The sequence below is a fragment of the Pteronotus mesoamericanus genome, unplaced genomic scaffold (assembly GCF_021234165.1).
Source record: "Pteronotus mesoamericanus isolate MK-2021 breed Mesoamerican mustached bat unplaced genomic scaffold, CSHL_Meso_final contig_130, whole genome shotgun sequence".
NCBI lineage: Eukaryota > Metazoa > Chordata > Mammalia > Chiroptera > Mormoopidae > Pteronotus > Pteronotus mesoamericanus.
In genome coordinates this window covers 31,188,071-31,210,364 of record NW_026555060.1, presented here as the reverse complement: position 1 = coordinate 31,210,364, position 22,294 = coordinate 31,188,071, and the positions used below count along the sequence as shown (strand labels likewise).

Here is a 22,294-nt window from a genome sequence, read left to right as displayed (position 1 = left end):
CTCTGCCCTCTAACAGTGCCTAGAAGTGATGATACACTAGCAGCAAACATACTTGGTACCCAGATTTTGGTCTGTACAAAAAGAAACTATGGCTCCTTGGAAAAAAGTCTGATTCCCTGGTTAGGACATAGAAAGCACAAGGTGAGTTTGGAATATCTTGCACCAGAAAGTAAAGACGTGCTCAAAGAATGATGGACATATGTGAAATGGATATAGTGGCTAGGTTGAACCACCTCTTGCTCACCCAATCAGGGGCAATTTGAGTACTAAAACAAGATAATAACAGATTATGGAACAAAATAAAATCCCATAAGTTTGTACTAATATAAATTAATAAATTAATTAAGGGACAAGAGGAAGCCCTTCTTATAGTACATCAAAATTAACATCACCAATATTGGGACAAATCAGTATCATATGCCTCCTGATCCAACCCACAGAGAAAGACACAGCATTGGTCACTTCTGTGGTATTTTCCCCCCAAATCCATGACCTCGATCAGGAGGAAACACCGGATGAACCTAAACTGAGAGACATTCTAAAAATAGTTGACTTGTATTTAAGGTCAAGAAAGATAAAGAAAGGCAGAAGGAGTGTTCCAGACTGAAAGAGGTTAAAGAGGCATCACGACTACTGTGACGTGTGGTCCTGGATTAGATCCAGAATTAGGGAGAAAATGCTGAAAAAAGACATCGTTGGGACAATTGACAGAATTTGAATATGGACTGAGTATTAGGTAAAATTTCCTGATTTTAATAATTGTTCTGTAATTATGTTGTATTTTAGGAAGGTATGTAGGAGAGTGTTGCTCTTAGGAAACACATACATACTGAAGAATTTTGGCATAAAGGGACATAATGTCTCCAAATTGCTCTTAAATGCTTTTAGAAAAAATGCATATGGGTAGAAAGGGGGAATGACAAAGTAAATAGGGCAAAGTGTAAATAGCTGGTGAATCTGGGTAAAGGGGTATTCGGAAGGTCTTTGTACTACTCTTGCAACTTTACTATAAGTTTAAAATTATAAGAGAATAAATGAGTTAAAAAATAAGCAAAGCTAGTATCCAAATAAAACCATTTGATGAGTGGGGCCATTTTTTTTGGTGATGCCTCTTGAAGGAAACTCTCAGAGCCCTTGAAAATTCAGGCCAAGATTATCTTCCATCATGAAAATTTTCTTTAATTTCCCTAATTGTGGTTTTCATAGTGCTAACTTTTCCTCTTTTCTTGTCTGTATTCACACCGTTTAGAGTTCCTTTTTTTCATTTCCAGCATCCAATAGTGGTGTTTCCACTCTTTCTACATTTGGTGTTTGATTGTAGCTTTGGTTATCTGTGTGCATTCACCGTTGTCATACTGGAGACTTTGCTTTGCTACGTGAACTCTGGTCCTATCTACCTTCATCTTCATCTTGAGCCCTCTAATGTGAGTGTGCATCAGAAACTTCTGCAGGACTTGTAAAACAGAGTGCTGGGTCCTCCTCCCAGAGCTCTTGAGATGTAGGACTGAGGGATAGCTGCTTGTTCATACCTTTCTTAGATATGGCATTGATTCCATCAGTGAGGGTTTCTTTTACAGGATTGTCTTGATGTACTCTTCCCAATTTATTTTCTAATACTTTGTAATTGGATCTAATGCCCCCTTTTCCATCTCAAATCTCTCTCTTTCTTTCTCTGTGATTGTTGTATGTTTACCTGGGCTGTACCATGGTTTTAATGTCATACTGCCAAAAGCTTATATCTGCATTTGTGATGCTTCCCTGTAGGTTAACATATATGGGAAAATACTTAGTGGTTGTAGGATAGAGTAGGGAGGAATGATCATGAAACTCAACTGTAGAAACTTGACAATAGACCAGAATGGATAGTTCCATAATATTATAGATAATATTATGCTATTGCTGACTGGACAATCTCCATCCAGCCACAAATCAATGACTCCCGAGAACATGAGACATGAGGTCCCTAGGGGAAAAGACTGGGTAAAGACTGGATTTGGTTGGTAGGAACGTATTTAACTGGATTTTCCTCCCTTGGCCCTTTCCTTCCATATGCCAAGTCTGCTCTTTGGAGCTGATAGCATCATTGTGAACAGGAGGAACTTGTGAAGTCACAGAGTCATGCTCTCAGCTTCTGGAGGACTGGTGGCCTCTGCCATGCGTGATTCAAAAACCTCAGAAAGGAGAGTGTAAGATCCTCTACATTACCCCAAACACCACACACACAGTTATTTGTAAGGCCACTCCTTCGGGATTACAAAGACACATTACTCAAACCTTATTTTCACTTAGCATAATGTCTTTAGCATAAACTATATCATAGCTTATTGCAAAATCTCCTTCCTTTTTAAGGCTAAGCAATATTCCATTGTATGCATATACCATATTTTGATTATACATTCACCTGCTGCTGAATGGCCTGCTTCTACATTTTTACTGTTGGGAATAATGCTGCTATGAACATGAGTACACAAATGTCTCTTTGAAACCCTATTTTCAAATCTTTTGGGTATATACTCAGAGTGCAATTTCTGGATCATATATTAATTCTATTTTTTATTTTTTTGAGGAAACTCTATACCATTTTTTACAGTGGCTGTACCATTTTACATTCCCACCAACAGTGTACAAGTGTTCTAATTCTCTACATCCTTGCCTACACTTCTTTAAAAAAAATAGTAGTCTTCTTATTGGGTGTGAGATGTATCTCACTAAAGTTGTGATTAGCATTTTCATAATGATTAGTGATGTTGAGAAGGCTTATTGGCCATTTTTCTATCTTTGGAAAAATATCTGTTCAAGTTCTTTGTTCATATTTAAAAAATCCTCATTCAAAGATATGTTTTATTGGTTTTAGGGTGGGGGGAGTGAGGGGGAAAAAAACCCACCTGTGTGAGAGAGAAACATTGACTGCTTGCCTCTCATACATGCCTTGACTGGGGATGGAACCTGCAACCTAGGTATGTGCCCTGACTGGGAATCAAACCTGCAATCTTTTGGTGTACAGGATGATGCTCCAACCAACTGAGCCACCTGGCCAGGGCTTTTTGCCCATTTTTTAATTAGGTTTTGCTTTGTTGTTGAGTTTTATGAGTTCTCTATATATTCAGGATATAATATATATTCTATATATTAATATTATTAGATTATCAATATTCTATTAATCCCTTATTAGATATATTATTTGCATAATTTATGTGGGTTAATTTTTACTCTGTTGATAGGGTCTTCTGACATACAAAATTTTAAATTTTCATCAAGTCCAATATGTCTATTTTTTCTTTTGTTATCTGTGCCTTTGGTGTCATATCCAGGAAATCATTGCCAAATCCAATGTCATAAAGAGTTTTTCCTATGTTTTCTTCTTTTTCTTAATGTATATAACATCAATTAGCTTTTTAATTTATTGAGGTAACATTGGTTAATAACATTATATAAATTTCAGGTATACGGCATTACAATTCAGTATCTGTAGACCTTATCGTGTGCTCACGACCAAAAGTCTGCTTTCCTTCCATTACCATTTTTTGACCCCTTTTATCCAATTTGCCCTCTCCCTGCCCTCTTCCCTTCCAGTAACGACCATTCTGTCATCTGTACCTATGAGCTTGTTTTGTTTTGTTATAAATAAGATGTGATACACACACGCATAAAATGGCATACTACCCAGCTATGAAAAACAGATAAAATGATGCCATTTGCAACATCATGGATAGATTTTGAGGGTTTTAGGGTGAGCAAAATAAGTCATATGGCAAAGGACAAAAAATATATGATTTCACTCATATGTGGAATATAAAACAAAAAACTAAAAGAAAAACTATGTTTTCTTCTAAGATTTTTATTGTTTTAAGTTTTACATTTAGGTCTTTGATCCATTTTCAGTTAATTTATGTACATGGTATAAGGTAAGGTTTCAACTTAATTCTTTTGCAGGTGGATGTCCAGTTTTCCCACTGGTTGAAAAGACTGTCCTTTCCTAGTTGAATATGCTTAGTATCCTTGTCAAAAATAATTTGGCCATATATATGATGGTGTATTTTGGGGCTCTCTGTTCTATACCAAAATTGTCTATTACATTGATCAGTTTTTGTATGTTGAACCATCCCTGCATTCTGGAAATAAATCCCACTTGGTCATGGGGTATAATCCTTTTAACATGCTGCTGAATTTAGTTTGCTAGTATTTTATTAAGTCTTTTGTATCAATGTTCATAAGGCATATTGGTCTGTAGTTTTCTTACAGTTTCTTTGCCTGGCTCTGGTATCATTCTAACATTTCTGGATGCTGTAAATCTAAGATTAGGGTGCTGGTATGGTAGGGTTCTTGTGAAAGCCCTCTTTTTTGTTTACAGAACACTACCTTCTTGCTGTGTCCTCACATCGTGGCGAGAGAGAGCTCTTTTCACTTCCTCCTCTTCTAAGGGCACTAATCTCACCATGGCTCCCCCATCATGACCTCATCTAAACTGAATCGTCTCTGAAAGGCACCACCTCCAATCATGACATGGGGATTAGTGCTTCAACAAATGAACTTGGGGGAACACAGACATTCAGTGGGCAGCTCTATTTTTCATATCTTTTAAACTCTCCTCTTCACCATCTGTTTCTCTATAATGCACTCTGAGAAATTTCTTCAGATCTGTCTTCTAGTTTACTAATTTCTCTTTCCTGGTCTATAATTTGATGTTTAGTTTCTCTATTGATTTTTTAAATAAGTATTTGAATATTGATCATTTGAAGTTGATTATATCTGTTTATTGTTGACAAGTATCTACCATATTAGGTCAATAATCAGTCAGAGAATTTGTATTTCAGTCAGGATAGCAGCCTAAGAGCACCCTCTCCCTCCTTTGTACATTCTTAAAACTATTTTTATTGTGAAATTTATACATATAAAAATGTATAAAATATTTACCTGCAGTTTAAGGATTAAGCATTAAATGAAGACTCATGTATATACTAATCAGTTTATGAAACAGAATATTACTGTAACTTAGAGGATACTTGAGTGCTCTCTCCAGCTCCACCATCAACTTTATCTCTTCAAGAGATGAACACTAGGAAAAAGAGACATCATGGGAATGCACTTCTGGCCAAGATGGAGGGGTAGGTAGATTCACTTTGCCTCCTCACACAACCAAAAGAAGGACAACAACAAATTTAAAAACAAAAATAACCAGAACTGCCAGAAAATCTAACTGCTTGGAAGTCCAACAACCAAGAAGCTAAAGAAGAAACATTCATCCAGGCCAGTAGGAGGGGCAGAGATGGGCAACCAGGGCAGAGAGGACTTGCCGCAAGGTAGCAGCTGGAAGACTGGGCGGGCAAGGCGGCAGCAGGAGGACCAGGTGGTCCCATATTTGTGTATGAAAAAACTGGGAGGAACAGCTGGGGAGTGAGACAGACTGCACAATCCAGAGTTACAGTGCCGGAAAAGAAAGCCTCAAAACCTCTGGATATAAGAACCTGTGGAGGTTGTGGGAGCAGGAGAAACCCCCAGCCTCAAAGGAGAGTCCCATAGGGTCCTGGAACATACACAAACCCACCCACCCGGAAATCAGCACTGGAAGGGCCTAATTTGATTGTGGGTAGTGGGGAAAGTGACTGAAAGCCAGACAAGAGCCAACCAAGCAGCATTGTTCCCTCTCTGACCACCCCCCCCACCACAGTATCACAACACAGTGGCATGGGTTGCCCTGCCCTAGTGAACACCTAAGGCTCTGCCCATCCCAATGTAACGGGTGCACTGAGACAAAGAAATATGGCCCAAATGAAAGAACAAAATAGAACTAAGTGAAGTAGAGATATCCAACCTAGCAGATGCACAGTTCAAAACACTGGTAATCTGGATACTCACTGAATTTGTTGACTGTGGTTGCAAAACGGAGGAAAAAGTGAAGGCTACGCAAAATGAAATAAAGACAAATATACAGGGAACCGACACTTCAGGGAAGGAAACCAGGACTTAAATCAACAATTTGGAGCAGAAGGAAGAAACAAACATTCAACCAGAACAGAATGAAGAAACAAGAATTCAAAAAAACGAGGAGACAATTAGGAACCTCTGCAACAGCTCTAAACGTTCCAACATCCAAATCATAGAGGTGCCAGAAGGAGAAGAGGAAGAGCAAGAAATACAAAACTTATTTGAAATAAATAATGGAGAGCTTCCCCAATCTGGAAAAGGAAATAGACTTCCAAGAGATCCAGGAAGCTCAGAGAGTCCCAAAGAAGTTGGATCCAAGGAAGCACACACCAAGGCACATCATAATTACATTACCCAGGATTAAAGATAAGGAGAGAATCTTCAAAGCAGCAAGAGAAAAGGGGAGAGTTGCCTACAAAGGAGTTCCCATAAGACCATCAGCTGATTTCTCCAAAGGAACTTTACAGGCTAAAAGGGGCAGGAAAGAAGTATTCAAAGTCATGAAAGACAAGGACCTTCATCCAAGATTACTCTATCCAGCAAAGCTATCATTTAGAATGGAAGGGCAGATAAAGTGATTCCCAGGTAAGGTCCAGTTCAAAGAGTTCATTATCACCAAGCCCTTATTATATGAAATGTTAAAGGAACTTACCTAAGAAAAAGAAGAATATCAAAACTATGAACAGTAAAATGACAAAAACTCACAACTATCAATAACTGAACCTAAAAAAAAACAAAAACAAAAACAAAACAAACAACTAAAACAGGAAAAGAACCATAGAAATGGAGATCAGAGGGAAAAGGGAGGGGGAAGAATGTGGGAAAAGGTACAAGGAATAAGCAGCATAAATAGTAGGTACAAAATTTGCAGGGGGAGGTTAAGAATAGTATAGGAAATGGAGAAGCCAAAGAACTTATATGTACAACCCAAGGACATGAACTAAACGGGGGGGGGGGGGTGTGCTCTGGGGAGGGGCGGTGGAGAGTGGAGGGGAATAAGGGGAGAAAAAAATGGGACAACTGTAAAAGCATAATCAATAAAATATATTTAAAAAATAAAATTAAATTTTTTAAAAAAAGAGACATTATGGCGGTGGTGACCACACAATACAATATACAAATGAGGTATTACAGAATTGTATATCTCAAATCTATATAATCTTGTTAATCAATGTAACCCTAATAAATTCATTAAAAAAATAAAAAGAGATGAACACTAGATTAATGTTTGTAACAATCATTCCTTTGCTTTATTTATGGCTTTACCACATGAATAAGAGTTCCCAAATAATATATTGTCTAGTTTTTATGTTTTTGAGTTTTTGTAAGTTGAATCATATTGCACATATTATTCTATACTATGAGAATACAAGGTTATGTTTTTAACTTATATGGATGTATATAGCTGTTGTTCATCCATTTCAGGTATTAAACTATTCTATTGTGTGTGTATGCTACAATTTATCCATTTTACTGTTGTTAGACCTTTGTGTCATTTCCAGTGTTTCCTGTTATTACACATAATAAGGCAGTGAATATTCTTGTATATGTCTCTTGATGCACACGAAAATGAGTTTCTTTATGGTATTTTCTTAAGAGATGGCATTGCTGGGACATAGCACATGCACATTATTGATTTAACTCGATAATACCAAATTGCTTTCCAAAGTGACTGTATCAGTTTACACTTCTATGAGGAGTGGTGAGTTCTTGTTCCACCACTTCACTGACAATTATTCGATTAATCTTTGTTAAATTGGTGAATATGACATGGTATTGTATCTCATGGTATCTAATTTCATTTCTATGTTATTAATGTGAGGAAGCAGCTTTTCAGGTGTTTACAAACCCCATTTATGTTTTGTAGTAAAATTCCTGTATGATTTTTGACAGTTTTACTATTCGGTTATTTTTTTATTATTATTACATGTTTGATATAAATTCTTTGTTATTTAGATAAGCTATAAATAACTTCTCTCAGGTTGTGGCTTGTCTTTATTTTATTTTTGTTGCAATTGGCTGAACAGAACTCTTAAATTTCAATGTAGTGAAATATATCAGTTTTCCATTTAGGATTAGACTTTTGATGTCTTACTTAAGAAGCCTTTCCTAACTCAAGGTTATAAAGAGATTCTTCTACATTTTTTTCTAAGAGTTTTATATATTTGCCTTTCATTAAGTCTTTGCCAATTCTTCAGTTCATTTTTGTGTATGATGTGAAGGATTCAATTTCATTTTTTAAAAGAAAGATAGCCAATTATTTTAAGATTTATAATTATTGCACCTTTTTCAGCTCTATCATTAATTAAGTTGCTATATTCTGTCTCTCTTTAGGCCCTTTTACTTTATTGATCTGGTTTTCTATTTCTACAACATAATTTAGGTAGTGAGTCCAGACAGTTAATAGAGCAAGGCTAGTTTTGGGAGAATGGACAACTTTAAGATATTGAGTCTTCTGACCTGAAAACAGTGTATAAAAAGATTTACATTATTTAGGCTTCTTTTAAAAAGCTTTATTATTTTCTACATAAGGGACCAACATGTTTTGCTGATTTATTATTAGGTACTTAATTTTTGGTGGTATGTGCTTTTGTAAATTAATTGTGTATTCTGCAATCTTGCTAAACTCACTTATTTTAATAGCATTTTGATAGATTCCATAGGATTTTCTATGGAGATGATCATGTCATAGATTGCATTTTATGATTTCATTTAATTTCTCTTATTTGTTTACTAACCACAATTCTTTGTTATATTATCTTACTAATTACTTTAAGGTTTATAGTATATATCTTTACCTTATTATGGTTTACCTTCACGTGACATTATACGTCTCCACACATATAGTGTAGGAACTTTAAACAAGCACACCACAAAGTCAGAAATCAGACAGATCAACTTAAGAAGCAGAAGCAAAAGAAGAAGCAGCTCACAAATAATGGGAAGACAAACACCACCCAATCGAAGGGAAAGGAAGAATCCTCAGAAAGAGAACTAAATGAAATACAGACAAGTAAACGATATTGAGTTCAAAACAATGGTTCTAAAGAAGCTCAATGAGCTCAGTGAGCTCAGACAGAATTACCAAAAACTAGAGGGAAACTATGAAGAGCTTATTACAAATTATATCAGCATAAAAAAAGACAGAAATTATCAACAAGAAGCAAGAGGAAATGAGGAACACAATTTTTGAGTTGAAGAACACAGTAGAAGGAATCAAAAGCAGGCTAGATGAAGCAGAGGATCGAATCAGCAAGTTGGAGGACAACGTAGAAAAAAGCTCCCAGAAAGAGCAAGAAAATGAAAAAAAGACTTGAAAAGAACAAAGAGACGTTGAGGGAAATGCAGGACAACCTGAAATGTAATAATATCTGTATAATAGGGATAACAGAAGGAGAAGAGGAGGAAGGTATGGAGAACCTGTTTGAAAAAGTAATGATGAAAAACTTCCCTAATTTGAGGAAAGAAAAATTCACACAAGTCCAGGAAGCACAGAAGGTCCCATTCAAGAGCAACCCAATGAGGCCCACTCCGAGATACATCATAACTGAAGTGGCAAATATCAAAGACAAAGAGAAAATCCTAAAGACAGCAAGGGAGACATAAGTAGTAACATAGAAGGGAATTCCGATACAGCTAGCAGCTGACTTTTCAACAGAAACACTACAAGCCAGAAGGGAATGGCAAAAAATCTTCCAAGTCATGAAAAGCAAAAGCCTACAACCAAGACTGCTCTACCCAGCAAGGCTCTCAATTAAAATGGAAGGTGAAATAAGGAGTTTCCCAGACAAAAGAAGGCTAAAACAATACACCTCTACCAAACCAGCACTGCAAGATATACTAAAGGGACTGCTTTAAGAAGATGAAGAAAAAGAGTGAGAAAGAGAGGAACACAGGTACAAAGGAAAAAATGAGTAAGTACCTATCAATAATAACTTTAACTGTAAATGGATTAAATGCTCCAATCAAAAGACACAGGGTGGCTGAATGTATTAGAAAACGTGACCCGCATGTATCCTGCCTACAAAAGACCCACCTCAGAACAAAGGACCTACACAGACTGAAAGTAAAGGGATGGAAAAAAAAAATATTCCAAGCAAATGGACAGGAAAAAAAGCAGGGGTAGGAATACTTACATCAGACAAAATAGATTTCAAAACAAAGGCCATAAAGAGAGACCCAGAAAGACACTTCATATTACTTAAAGGAAGAATCCATCAAGAAGACAGAAACATTGTAAACCTATATGCACCCAACACAGGAGCACCCAAATATATAAGGAAAATCTTGGAGGTCTTCAAGAAAGATATAGACAGCAACACACTGATACTAGGGGATTTTAACACCCCATTGTCAACAATGGATAGATCTTCCAAACAAAACATCAACAAGGATACTGTGGAACTGAATGATGCATTATATCAAAAGGACTTAACCGACATATAGAGAACCTTTTATCCCAAAGCAGCAAAATACACATTTTATTCCAATATACATGGAATATTTTCAAAGAGAGACCACATGATAGGACACAAAACAAGCCTCAAGAAATTCAAGAAAATTGAAATCACAACAAGCATTTTCTCGGGCCACAAGGACTTGAAACTAGAAACCAACATCAAGGAAAAAAATCAAAAACATTCAAACTCGTGGAGACTGAATAGCATGCTATTAAACAATGAATGGGTCAGTAATGAGATCAAAGAAGAAATCAAAATGTTTCTGGGGAAAAAAAAGAACCTTAAACAATATAGTTCCATTTCTTTCTCCCCATTTCTCTTTGTGCTATTGTTTTCATACATTTTGCTTCTATATATGTTATAAACCCACAACGCATTCTTATTATTTTTGCTTTAAGCAGTTATTACCTATTTTATTAGCTAGAGATTTTAATAGATGTTTGCTCTGTTTTTTAACTCATTTCGGAGTGTTTTGTAGCAGAGCGTTTTTCAGAATATCTACTTTGTCATTTTGCTGAAAAATGAAGTCTACCAGTGGTCTTTCCATTATGAACAGTCCTCAAAAACAGATAAATACATGAATAGTTGATATATGGATGCACAAGAATATCAATATACAGCATCTAACCTAATCAGCCAGTTACTTTACAAAGCTAGACTCTTTCATAAGCATATTATAGATAATACAGTTGATTATATCAATAATCTTTCATGGAGGCCTTAATTACATCTTTGGATACTTAAACGATTATTTCTCTTAATATTCATTCTTTCATAACATTGTTCCCTAGATATTCAATGTAAGAAAGTCTCACCTTGTTTATAATATTGTAAGCAACTTGAAGGTGGTAGCTATATTTTAAAGTCCTCTGGTACACAAAATACTTAGCCTGACATGTAATAGATATTTTCTGAAGTTAGTGGCTTATAAATATATAGAGTGGAATGGGTGAAGTAATGGAAATAGGAGTAAACTTAAGGTTCTGGGATTTTCAAAACTCTAAGTAGCCAAAAAACATATACAACAAGTTCTGACAATCATTTAATTGAAGTCACTAAAGTAGTGCTTGGGGTCACGCCTCTTTCTACTTCCCAGAACTTGTGAATCAGGCTTTTTATCAAGTTGGTTTATACAGTCTAATATTAGTAAGTAGCTCTGGCCTAGTTTCATATTCAGAGTTCCAAAGTTATCAGGTTAGCATGCCCCTCCCATTCTTTAAGGAGAGTCAGAACCGACTTTAATATTTTCTTTCTCTTATTCTACCATTTAAATGCCCACAGCATGCTAATTGTAGGCTACAAAGAAGTAAGCCATGTGATTTCTGCTTTCAAGAAGTACATTATGAAACTGACATATTGAAAGTGTAAAGCCCTCTGTGTTCACAATAATCTATTTTCTTTCATTATTTTTATAGCTGAAATACCAGCCAAGACAACACACTTCCTTCTGGAATTCACTGTAAGTATAGACTGCACTCAGGTCATTGTCCTTAACTCATCTATTCTTCTCTCAGGTTCATTAACTGAACTCCCAACCCACTTTTTACAAGATAGGCAAATTCATCATAGTTCAAGTAGTTAAGTAAAGATTTTTAAGGCTTGGATGAATTGAATGGCTATAGGTTGAAAAGCAAACAAAAAGAAAAGAATAAAATACATTTTATACTCATAGGACTCAGGAGGAAATCTGCCTACTCCTCTCTTCCTTATTGACACTGTCTTGGTTTAGGATTTCGTCACCACTTACTGGAACTATTGCAAAAGCCTCCAACTTAGCTTCCTGTCTCCAGACCCTCTTAACTATGGTTTATTCCTTACACTCTTTATAAGAGTAACCCTTACACCATTTGACTCCAATGATGTCCCTTTTGTCCAGAAGCCTTCAATGGCTCCCTACTGTGCAGAAGAAAATTAAGTCTTTCCAAATAGAAAACATTCAGATCACATCAATCCTGTGTAATGAGTAACACTGATATGATTCCAGGAGTATATAGTTGGGGATTTTATACATTCATTCACATAGTTATATACTGTTTGGTAAAATCAATTTGGCAAAAGTGATTTAGCTTAAAACCAGTTAGTTGAAATGATTTGATTAAAAAAACACTGTAATTTTTTAGAATTCAAGGTGATTCCCCTTGCCTTTTTTGCTTTATAGAACTAGTTTTCATCCAATTATTCTCACTCTGTGCTGTTTAGAATATCAAACATTTTGAAACAACATATAGATCCAACCATTTAGAGGCAATTTAAGCCTACACACAGCTCCAACAATAAGGAATTGTTTAAACAAATTGTAAAGGATTATGACATGTATGTATAATATGCACAAATGTTATCTGCAGTAACTTTATAGTATCTTGTTTTGAGCAATTTTAAAAATATACAAAGACATGAAAACATTGCCAAACAAGATCAGCTATAATTTAAAATGAATTACAAAACTCCAAAATTCTAGCTCTTTATTGTGCTATTTTGTGGTTTTATTTTACTTTTCTAATTACAAAAACATTTCATAGAGTACTATGCTCTAAACAACTGAGCCAAGCACAATAATTCAAAATATGATAGAAAAGTGAAAAAGGCAGACATTGACACACACACAATCCATATCTCCCTGCTTAATGACAGTTACTTCTAGATCTTCTAGTAAAAACTAAATCATATTATGCATACTATTTGGCAGAAACTCTGTTTTATTTATGCAGTCCTCCACTTTTGAACCTTTAGGTTGATTCCAACAAACCCTTTTGTACGTTTAAGTTTTTATTGCTTTTTTGCTATCAGTAGTAGCACAAAGCAATAATAACTAGATAAAACTGATTTGAAATAAAAAAAAACAACAAAAGGTTTAGGCAAAACTCCCCACACTTTTGAAAAAATGGTTTAAAAATGTTTAAAGACACAAGTTATAAAACCATACCCAAATGTACTAACATTCTGTACAAACCAGAACTGGTGAGCAGAGATATTCATCTTCACCTTTCAGGTTGTGAGCACGTCTAAGAAGTAAATGACCTTCTGCCCAAGATGACAGATTCCCCTTTTAACCAGGCCTTTGGAATAAGAACGGATTGACCACAGCTTGCTCTCTAGAAGCACTGTAAACTAGTGGGATCAGATCTGAGACTATATTATTTTTTCAGGTATGGATAAGGGATGAGCTGCTCTTTATACTCTATGACCAGGATCATACTATCAAGTAGCAAATTTAATTGTTTGGATCTCTTCTAAACTCACTTGAAAAACAAAAATAGACTTCCAGCCGAGATGGAGGCATAGGTAGATATACTTCGCTTCCTTGCACAACCAAAAGCAGAGTAGCAACAAATTTAAAAACAAAAAACAACCAGACTGCCAGAAAATCAAACTGTATGAAAGTCCGAAGCCAAAGAGCTAAAGAAGAAACATTCATCCAGACTGATAGGAGAGGCAGACACAGGCAGCCAGGGTGGAGAGACACACAGCAAGGCTGTGGCTTGTGGACTAGGCAGTTCCACATTCGTGTGCAGATAAAAACCAGGAGGAACAACTGGGGAGTGAGGCATGCTGCGCAGCCCAGGGTTCCGGCACCAGGCAAATGAAACGTCAGAACCTCTGTCTGTAAAAACCTGTGGCGGTTGTGGCAGTGGAATAACCTGCCAGTCTCTCAGGAGAGTCCATTGCAGGGGCCCACAGGGTCCTAGAACATAAAAAAGCCCACCCACTTGGGGAACCAGCACCAGGGCAGAAACTGGAAGTATTCAAGTTGCTCATGGGAAGCAGAGAAGTGACTGAAAGTGGGGCAAGAGCAGAGGAAGCAGCATTGCTCCCTCCCTGACCCCTCCCCCACATACAGCACCACAAATAGCAAGGCAGGTTGTCCTGCCCTGGTATATACCTAAGGCCCCACTGCTTACAACTTAACAGGTGGGTTAAGACAAAGAGATAGGGCCCAAATGAAAGAACAGATCAAAACTTCAGAAAAAGAACCAAGCAACAAGGAGATAGCCAACCTATCAGATGCAGAGTTCAAAACACCGGGCATCAGGATGCTCTCAGAAATGATTGAGTACAGATGCAAAATGAAGAAGTGAAGGCTACACAAAGTGAAATAAAGAAAAATATACAATGAAGGGAAGGAAACAGGGACTCAAATCAATGATTTGGAACAGAAGGAAGAAATAAACATTCAACCAGAACAGCATGAAGAAACAAGAATTCAAAATAAATAAATAAATAAATGAGGAGAGGCTTAGGAACCTCTGGGGCAACTTGAAATGTCCAAACATCTGAATCATGGGGGTGCCAGAAGGAGAAGAGGAAGAGCAAGAAATGCAAAACTTATTTGAAAAAATAATGAAGGACAACCTCCCCAATCTGGAAATGGAAATAGACTTCCAGGAAGTCCAAGAAGCTCAGAGAGTGCCAAAGAAATTGTATCCAAGGAGGAACACACTGAGACTTATCATAATTAAATTACCCAGGATTAAAGATAAGGAGAGAATCTTAAAAGCAGCAAGAGAAAAGGGGAGAGTTGCCTGCTAAGGAGTTCCCATAGGACTATCAACTGATTTCTCAAAAGGACCCTTACAGGCAAAAAGGGGCTAGAAAGAAGTATTCAAAGTCATGGAAAACAAGGAACAAGGACCTACATCCAAGATTACTCTGTCCAGCAAAACTATCATTTAGAATGGAAGGGCAGATAAAGTGCTTCCCAGAGAAGGTCAAGTTAAATGAGTTCATCATCACCAAGCCCTTATTACATGAAATATTAAAGAGACCTAACAAAAAGAAGAATATCAAAACTATGAACAGTAAAATGAACAAACTCACAACTATCAACAACTGAACCTAAAAAACAAAAACAAAAACAAACTAAGCAAATAACTAGAACAGGAACAGAATCATGGAAATGGAGATCATATGGAGGGTTATCAGCCAGGAGATGGAGTGGGGAGAATGGGGGGAAAAGTACAGAGAAAAAGAAGCATAATTGATAGGTACAAAATAGACAGGGGAGGTTAAGAATAGTATAGGAAATGGAGAAGCCAAAGAACTTATATGTATGACCCATGGACATGAACTAAGGGGAGGGAATGCTGGAGGGAATGGGGGTACTGGAAGGAGGGGAAAAAGGGGAGAAAGAAATGGAAAAACTGTAATAGCATAATCAATAAAATATACTTGAAAAAAAAATAAAACTGAAGATATGCTTGTTCTGTTAGCTTTGTCCATCTTATACCAATACCACATTGTCTTGATTACTGAACTTTATAATGCCTCAAAAATCAGAAGCATTCTTTTAATTCCATTCTTCTTTAGAGTTGTTTTTCCTATAGTAAGTCTGTTGTATATTCATGTGAATTTTGGGTTCACTTTGCTAATTTTTGCAATAAAGCCTGCTGGAATTTTGATCTTGGGAGAACTGACACTTTAATGATATATATTTGTCCAATCCATGAACATGGTATATCTCTCCATTTGTTTAGATCTTTAAGTTTCTCTCAGCAATGGCTTGTGGATTTCAGTGTACAGGTGATGTTTTGTAGTCTTTTGTCAGATTTGTCCCTAAGTATTTCATACTTTTTGATGCCATAACAAATGATATGTATATTTTTAAAATTTCATTTTTCCAATTACCCATTGCTAATGTGTAGAACTATAATTATATTTTGTATATTGGTATTTTGTCTAATGCAACCAACCCAGACATGAAGGGACAGCTATGTTAAAAAAAAAAAAAGGTGTAATAGCAATTCAGCAGAGCTAATCTTTTTAACAAATGGAGCTAGAACAGTTGGATATACATATAGAAAAAAATTAAAAATAACAAAAATCCAAACTAAACCAGTGCAAAACTTTCAATCCATACTTCATATTATATAAAAATTAACTCAAAATGAATCATGCACAAATATCTAAAACCTAAAGCTATAAAAACTTAAGGAAAATATTTATGACCTTGGATTATGCAAATATTTCTTAGATATGATACTGAATACATAATTCATAACAAGAAAATTAATAAGTCGAATTTCATCAAAATTAAAATTTTCCACTCTCATCAGACACCATTAAAAGATTAAAAAGAGAACTCACAGACTTTGAGAAAATATTTTCAAATCATATATCTGATAAAGGACTTGTATGCAGAATATATAAAGAACTCTCAAGATTCAATAATAATACACTCAGTTTTAAAATGGTAAAAGATTTAACCAGACACTTTACCAAAGAAGATATAGGGATGGCAAATGAGCACATGAAAAGATGCTCAACATAGTTATTAGGAAAATGAAAATTAAACTTATACTCCTTTTAGAATGGATACAATTAAAAAGACAGACCAAATGCACACTGCAGACACAAAATTGGTAACTATGTGAGGTGATGGGTGTGTAACTAACCTTACTGTGATAATCATTTCACAATATATACATACTGTATATAAAATCATCACACTGTACACTTTAAATTTACACAATGTTATACATCAATTTTATCTTAATAGAACTAGAAAAATCTTTTTAAAAGTTTTTTGAAAATCAATCATACCTAATACTGACAATGATGTGGAAGAATTGAAACTGTCCCACACTGCTGATGGAAATGTAAAATAGTTCAATTACTTTGGGAAATACTTTGGCAATATCTTTAAAAAAAATTATTCACATGTCATACAATCCAGCCATTCCACTTAGTCATTTTCTCTAACCAAGAGAAATAAACTTGTATGTCCACACAAGAACCAAAATGTAAATGTTCATAGTGACTCTATATGCAATAACCAAAAACCAAACCAATACAAATGTCCATTAACAAGTGAATTGGAGTTCTGGTCAAGATGGTGGTATTTGCAAACATGGTTCACTTCCTTGCACAACCACATCAAAATTACAACTAAACTATAGAACAACTATCACTCAGAACTGTCAGAAATCAATTTCAATGGAAGTCTGACAACTATGGAATTAAAGAAACTACACCCCACAAGACTTGTAGGAGGGGCAGAGATGCAGAATGGGTTGGTCCCACACCCATGTGTGGTGGATAAAACCTCAGGAGGGATATCTCAGGAGCAAGAAGTCCCAGCCCCATATCAGGCCCCAGCCCAGGGTTTCAGTGCAGGAAGATAAGTCCCCAAAACTTCTGGCTATAAAAACCAGCAGGGACTGAGCTGGTGGAAGAAACTACTGGAGTCCTAAGCAGTTCCTCTTAAAGAACCCGCAAATGAATTTACTCAGACTCACTCCCTCTGAACTCTAGTACCAGGGTAGCAGCTTGAAAGGTACCAGCGGCATATAGAAAGGAACTGAAGTGTCTGGCATCAAGGCAAGAGCTGGAGAACTGCTTTCTCCCAGATAGAAAGGTGGACAGAGGCCATTGTCCCTTTTCTGAACCCTCCGCACACAGTCACAGAGCCAGCAGGCAGGTGCCATATCTGAGACTCCATCAACCTAGCTAACACTGTCTGCCCCTGCTCTGAAGATCCTCCAAGACTACGTCCCACCTAACTTACTGGCCCACCCAAACTGTTAACCCTGACTTTTTCATATGAATGGCTGGTCTTGGCTCATGCTTCACAACTTCCTAAGTCCTCTCAAACAAGCAACAGCTGGCCTCAGTGAGCCTCAGCCCCAAGCCCAGCACTAGCAGAAGCCAGCCTAGATTCACAGCTTGGCTTTACCTGGGAATCTTCAAGCACAGCACAAGTAGCTGCCATGTCAGATTGCTTTATAGCTCAGGCAAGGTGTCCCCTGACAAAACATAGGTGGGTGCTGACCTTGGCCTACATCACCCGGGAAACTCCAGGGCCTGCGTACCCAGTGGACAGCTATAGATCATGTCAAGGCACCACCGCCTTGCCCCTGCACAGCTGATCCACGGAGCAGGGAGGTTGGTGGTCAGTGGTCATAGGCAGTCCTTGCTGCTGACCAACCTGGGTAAAACCCTCCCATTGACCTGCCAACAGCAATCAAGGCTCATCTACAAAAGGAGGGTATACTAAGCACACATGAAGGGTGCACCTCGAGTACCCAGCTTGGGTGATAAGGGAAGCTGTGCCAATGGACCCTACGGGACACCTACTATATTAGGCCATTCTACCAATGCAGGGAGTCACAGAAGCTCTACCTAATACATAGAAACAAACACAGGAAAGCTGCCAAAATGAGGAGACAAATAAACATGGCCCAAATGAAAGAACAGATCAAAACTCCAGAAAAACAACTAAACAAAATGGAGATAAGCAATCTATCAGATGCAGAGTTCAAAACAGTGTTTACAAGGATGCTCAAGGAACTTACAAAGACATCAGCAGCATAAAAAAGATCCAATCAGAAACAAAATATACACTGATTGAAATAAGAACAATTTATAGGGAAACAACAGTATAATGGATGAAGCTGAGAATCATATCAATGATTTGGAAAATAAGAAAGAAAAAAAACAACCAACCAGAACAACAAGAAGAGAAAGGAATCCGAAAAAATGAGGATGTGTAAGAAACCTCTGAGACAACTTCAAACATACCAACATTCACATCATGGATGTGCCAGAAGAAGACAAAGAGCAAGAAATTAGAAATCTATTTGAAAAAATAATGAACGAAATAGATTCACCTAATTTGGTGAAGGAATTAGACATGCAAGTCCAGGAAGCACAAAGAGTCACAAACAAGGTGGATGCAAAGAGACTCGCTCCAGGACACATCATAATTAAAATGTCAAAGATTAAAGATAAAGAGAGAATCTTAAAAGCAGAAAGAGGAAATAAGTTAGTTACCTACAGGGGGTTCCCATGCAACGGTCAGCTGATTTCTCTAAAGAAACTTTGCAGGCTAGAAGAGATTGGCAGGAAATTGTCAAAGCAATGAATAGTGGGGACCTACAGCCAAGATTGCTCTACCCAGTAACGATATCATTTGAAATTGAAGGGGAAATAGGTTCTCAGAGGAAAAAAAAAAAAAAAACCTGAAGGGGTTTATCATCACCAAACTGTTATTAAATGAAATGTTAAAGGAACTTATTTAAGGAAAAGATCATGACTATGAACAATAAAATGGCAAAAAAATACGTATCTATCAATAATTGAATCTAAAAAACCAATGAAGCAAACAAAAAGAACAGAGACAGAATCATGGACACAGAGAGTGTTTTGATGGTTGCCAGAAGGGGACGGGGGATATGGGGAGAATGGGTGAAGAAGTTAGGGGTTTAAGAAGTACAAACAGGTAGTTACAGAATAGCCAGGGGGATGTAAAGTACCATAGAGGAAATAGAGTAGCCAAAGAACTTATACACATGACACCTAGAAGTGAACAGTGGTGTAAGGATTGCCTGAGGGAGTGGGGGGAGCTGGGTGGAGGAAGGCAAAGGGGAAAAAAATGGGACAACTCTAATAATATAATCAATAAAATATGATTAAAAAAGGAAATGGTAAGAAGAAATATAAAGATAAAGGTACTTGGGGAAAAAAGTGAATAGATTAGCAAACTGGGTGATATCTATACAATCGAATAGTACTCAGCAATAAAAAGGAAGGAACTATTCATACAAGTTACAATGTGGATTGATTAATTCTTAGAATGGTTACTATGAATGAAAGAATCCAAACAAGAGTACATACTATGATTGCATTTATATAAAATTCTATAAAACGCAACAAATTAATAGTGACAGAAAGCAGATGGTTGTTGCCTGGGAACCAGGGCTATTTGGGAGGTAAAGAGTATGAAAGACATGAAGAAACCTTTAGTAGTGACTATGATGTTTATTCTCTTGATCATAGTGATTGATTCATGAGTGTACACATTTACCTCTAAATTTATCAAATCATGCAATTTTAATATATGCAGTTTATCTGTCAATTATCCCTCAATAAAGCTGTTTAATGAAAACTAGGAAGCACCAGGAATTATCAGTTGGCAGCAATAACTTTGTGAGATGAAAGCTGCAGTTGATGAGTTTTAGAGACCTTGACTGCAGTGTTCCTCTCTGCACTTTGATAGCTCGTCTTTGCTGGGTTCTGGCTAAGGCTGCATTTCACTTTCACAGTTGCCCCAGTCCACTGGCTATCTCCTGCCTCTTCTAGGGGTCATCCAGGGTGCTCGTTGGTCACCTGGGAGGATCTGACAACATAACTCAGGTAATCAGATGGGGTGGGGGAGATCCAAAGATAGTCTTATGAAAATAAAACTTAATGGAATCCACAGCGCTATGGCTTTCACAACAACCCAGCCAGGATGGATGATTCTGATCAAGTACTGGCTAGACTGGTCTGACTGACTGAATGGAAATGAAGGAGAGTATTGCCTTAAACACACACACACACACACACACACACACACACACACACGGAAGAAAGAGGTATAATGGATTTACTAACTTCCTTGAGGAGTCCATGGATGGCCTTCAGTGAGTCCATGACCCCAAAATTATATGCACGTTTTGTAAGTATATGCATTCATGTGTTTTCCTGGGCAGAAGGTTCATAGTTTTCATCAGACCCTCAAGGAGCTCCCAAACTAAAAAGATTAAGAAGCACCAACAGGTATAAAGCCAGACCCACTTATCATCCTTTTTTCTCACTCCACCCCAGCTCCCAGGAGAAAAACCTATCAGTCACTCATTCGGTTCTTCCCTCTGCGATTACATCTACGCGAACTACATCAAACTATCACCGATTTCATTTCTTCCCCTTTGCCTGGGAGCGCGCACTCCAAGATGCCCCACTAACCTGCGCCCTCCTATATTTCCTGCTGCTTAAGAATTTGGAATTGTTTCCTAATTTCCCAGATGTGCAACCTGCTCGACACGTTTTCTCTCCTCAGGGACGCAGTCCCTACTCAGTCCTACCACTACCCACCCGTGTTCTTTGCTTTTGTCTGAGGGTATTGGGGTAATCTTCCTCCGACGTCTGCTGAGACTGCCTGTTTTGCAACATTCGCACAGCTTTCCTCCTAGGGCTGGGGAAGGCTCACGATTTCTCGAAACTGCAGTAAAACTCCAGCTCGGATTTCCCACTGCCAACTCCGGGTTTTCCCCTTTGCCTCGGAAATCGGGGGGACGTTGTATTAAAAGTCTGGCCTCGCAGTTCCCTCCGTTGAGTGACCTGGCCAGCCAGGGTTGGGTAGGGGCACAGGGACCGGCGCCCTGCCCTTCGCCACCAGTCCCTTGATGTGTTCCCAGCGAGTGGGTGCAGCGCCCCCTCTCAGGTCGGCGCACGCCCCTTTCCTCCTAGACGGACTCGCTGCCGCCGCCGTAGGTGGGGTTCTCAGTGCGGTCTACAGGCGGCGCCCCGGCCTCTTCCCGCCGCCCCGCCAAGCGCACGCCTCTCCGTACTCCTTACCCCGCGTCGCCGGCGGCCGGAGCAGCAAAAGCAGCAGCAGCGTGGGGAGGTCGCTGACCCAGCAGTCCCGGAGCCGCAGGCGGGCCATGGCCTTACCCACAACGGCCACCTCCTCGCACTGGCCGGGGCGGCCCCGCCAACTGCGCGTGCCGATGCCCGAAGGTCCGAGAGGAGGTGACGGGTGAAGCTCCCTGGACTAGCCGCCCCGCGTCGCATTCGCTTTCGCTTTTGCTTTAGCCCCCGGAGGGCTGGGGAGAGGTGAGAATCAGGACAGATCTGTGACTCAGCATCCCCACCCCCTCCTCTAGAAAAAGCCCCGGCTGATCGGCAGATCCCCGAGCCGCTGCCCCAGTCCCTGGAGAGCCGCGGGCCACACAGAGCGGAGGCCCCGGCCATCACCTGTGGAGGACTGCATTCCTGCCCCCTTCTCTCGTTTGATGTAGCCACAAAAGTCCATTGGGTCTCGTGTCCCCACGCAGAGGGAGTGGGCAAAGCCTCTGGGAAGCAAGGCTTTTCTAGTAAGCGCTGCTGGTGGGCGTCCACACCTGACTTCGGCTCCTCTTGACCTTCCTTGGCTT

At 38.3% G+C, this 22,294-nt stretch overlaps 1 protein-coding gene across 1 annotated transcript in view; it reads right to left on the bottom strand.

The window, feature by feature from the left end:
* IL15RA (interleukin 15 receptor subunit alpha) overlaps positions 1-21,829 on the bottom strand; it is a 39,957-nt gene extending 18,128 nt beyond the window's left edge. The window contains 1 exon segment of the mRNA XM_054590755.1: positions 21,717-21,829. Coding sequence (XP_054446730.1) covers positions 21,717-21,804 — 88 coding nt within the window. The 5' untranslated portion in view covers positions 21,805-21,829.
* Between the last annotated feature and the right edge of the window lie 465 nt (positions 21,830-22,294).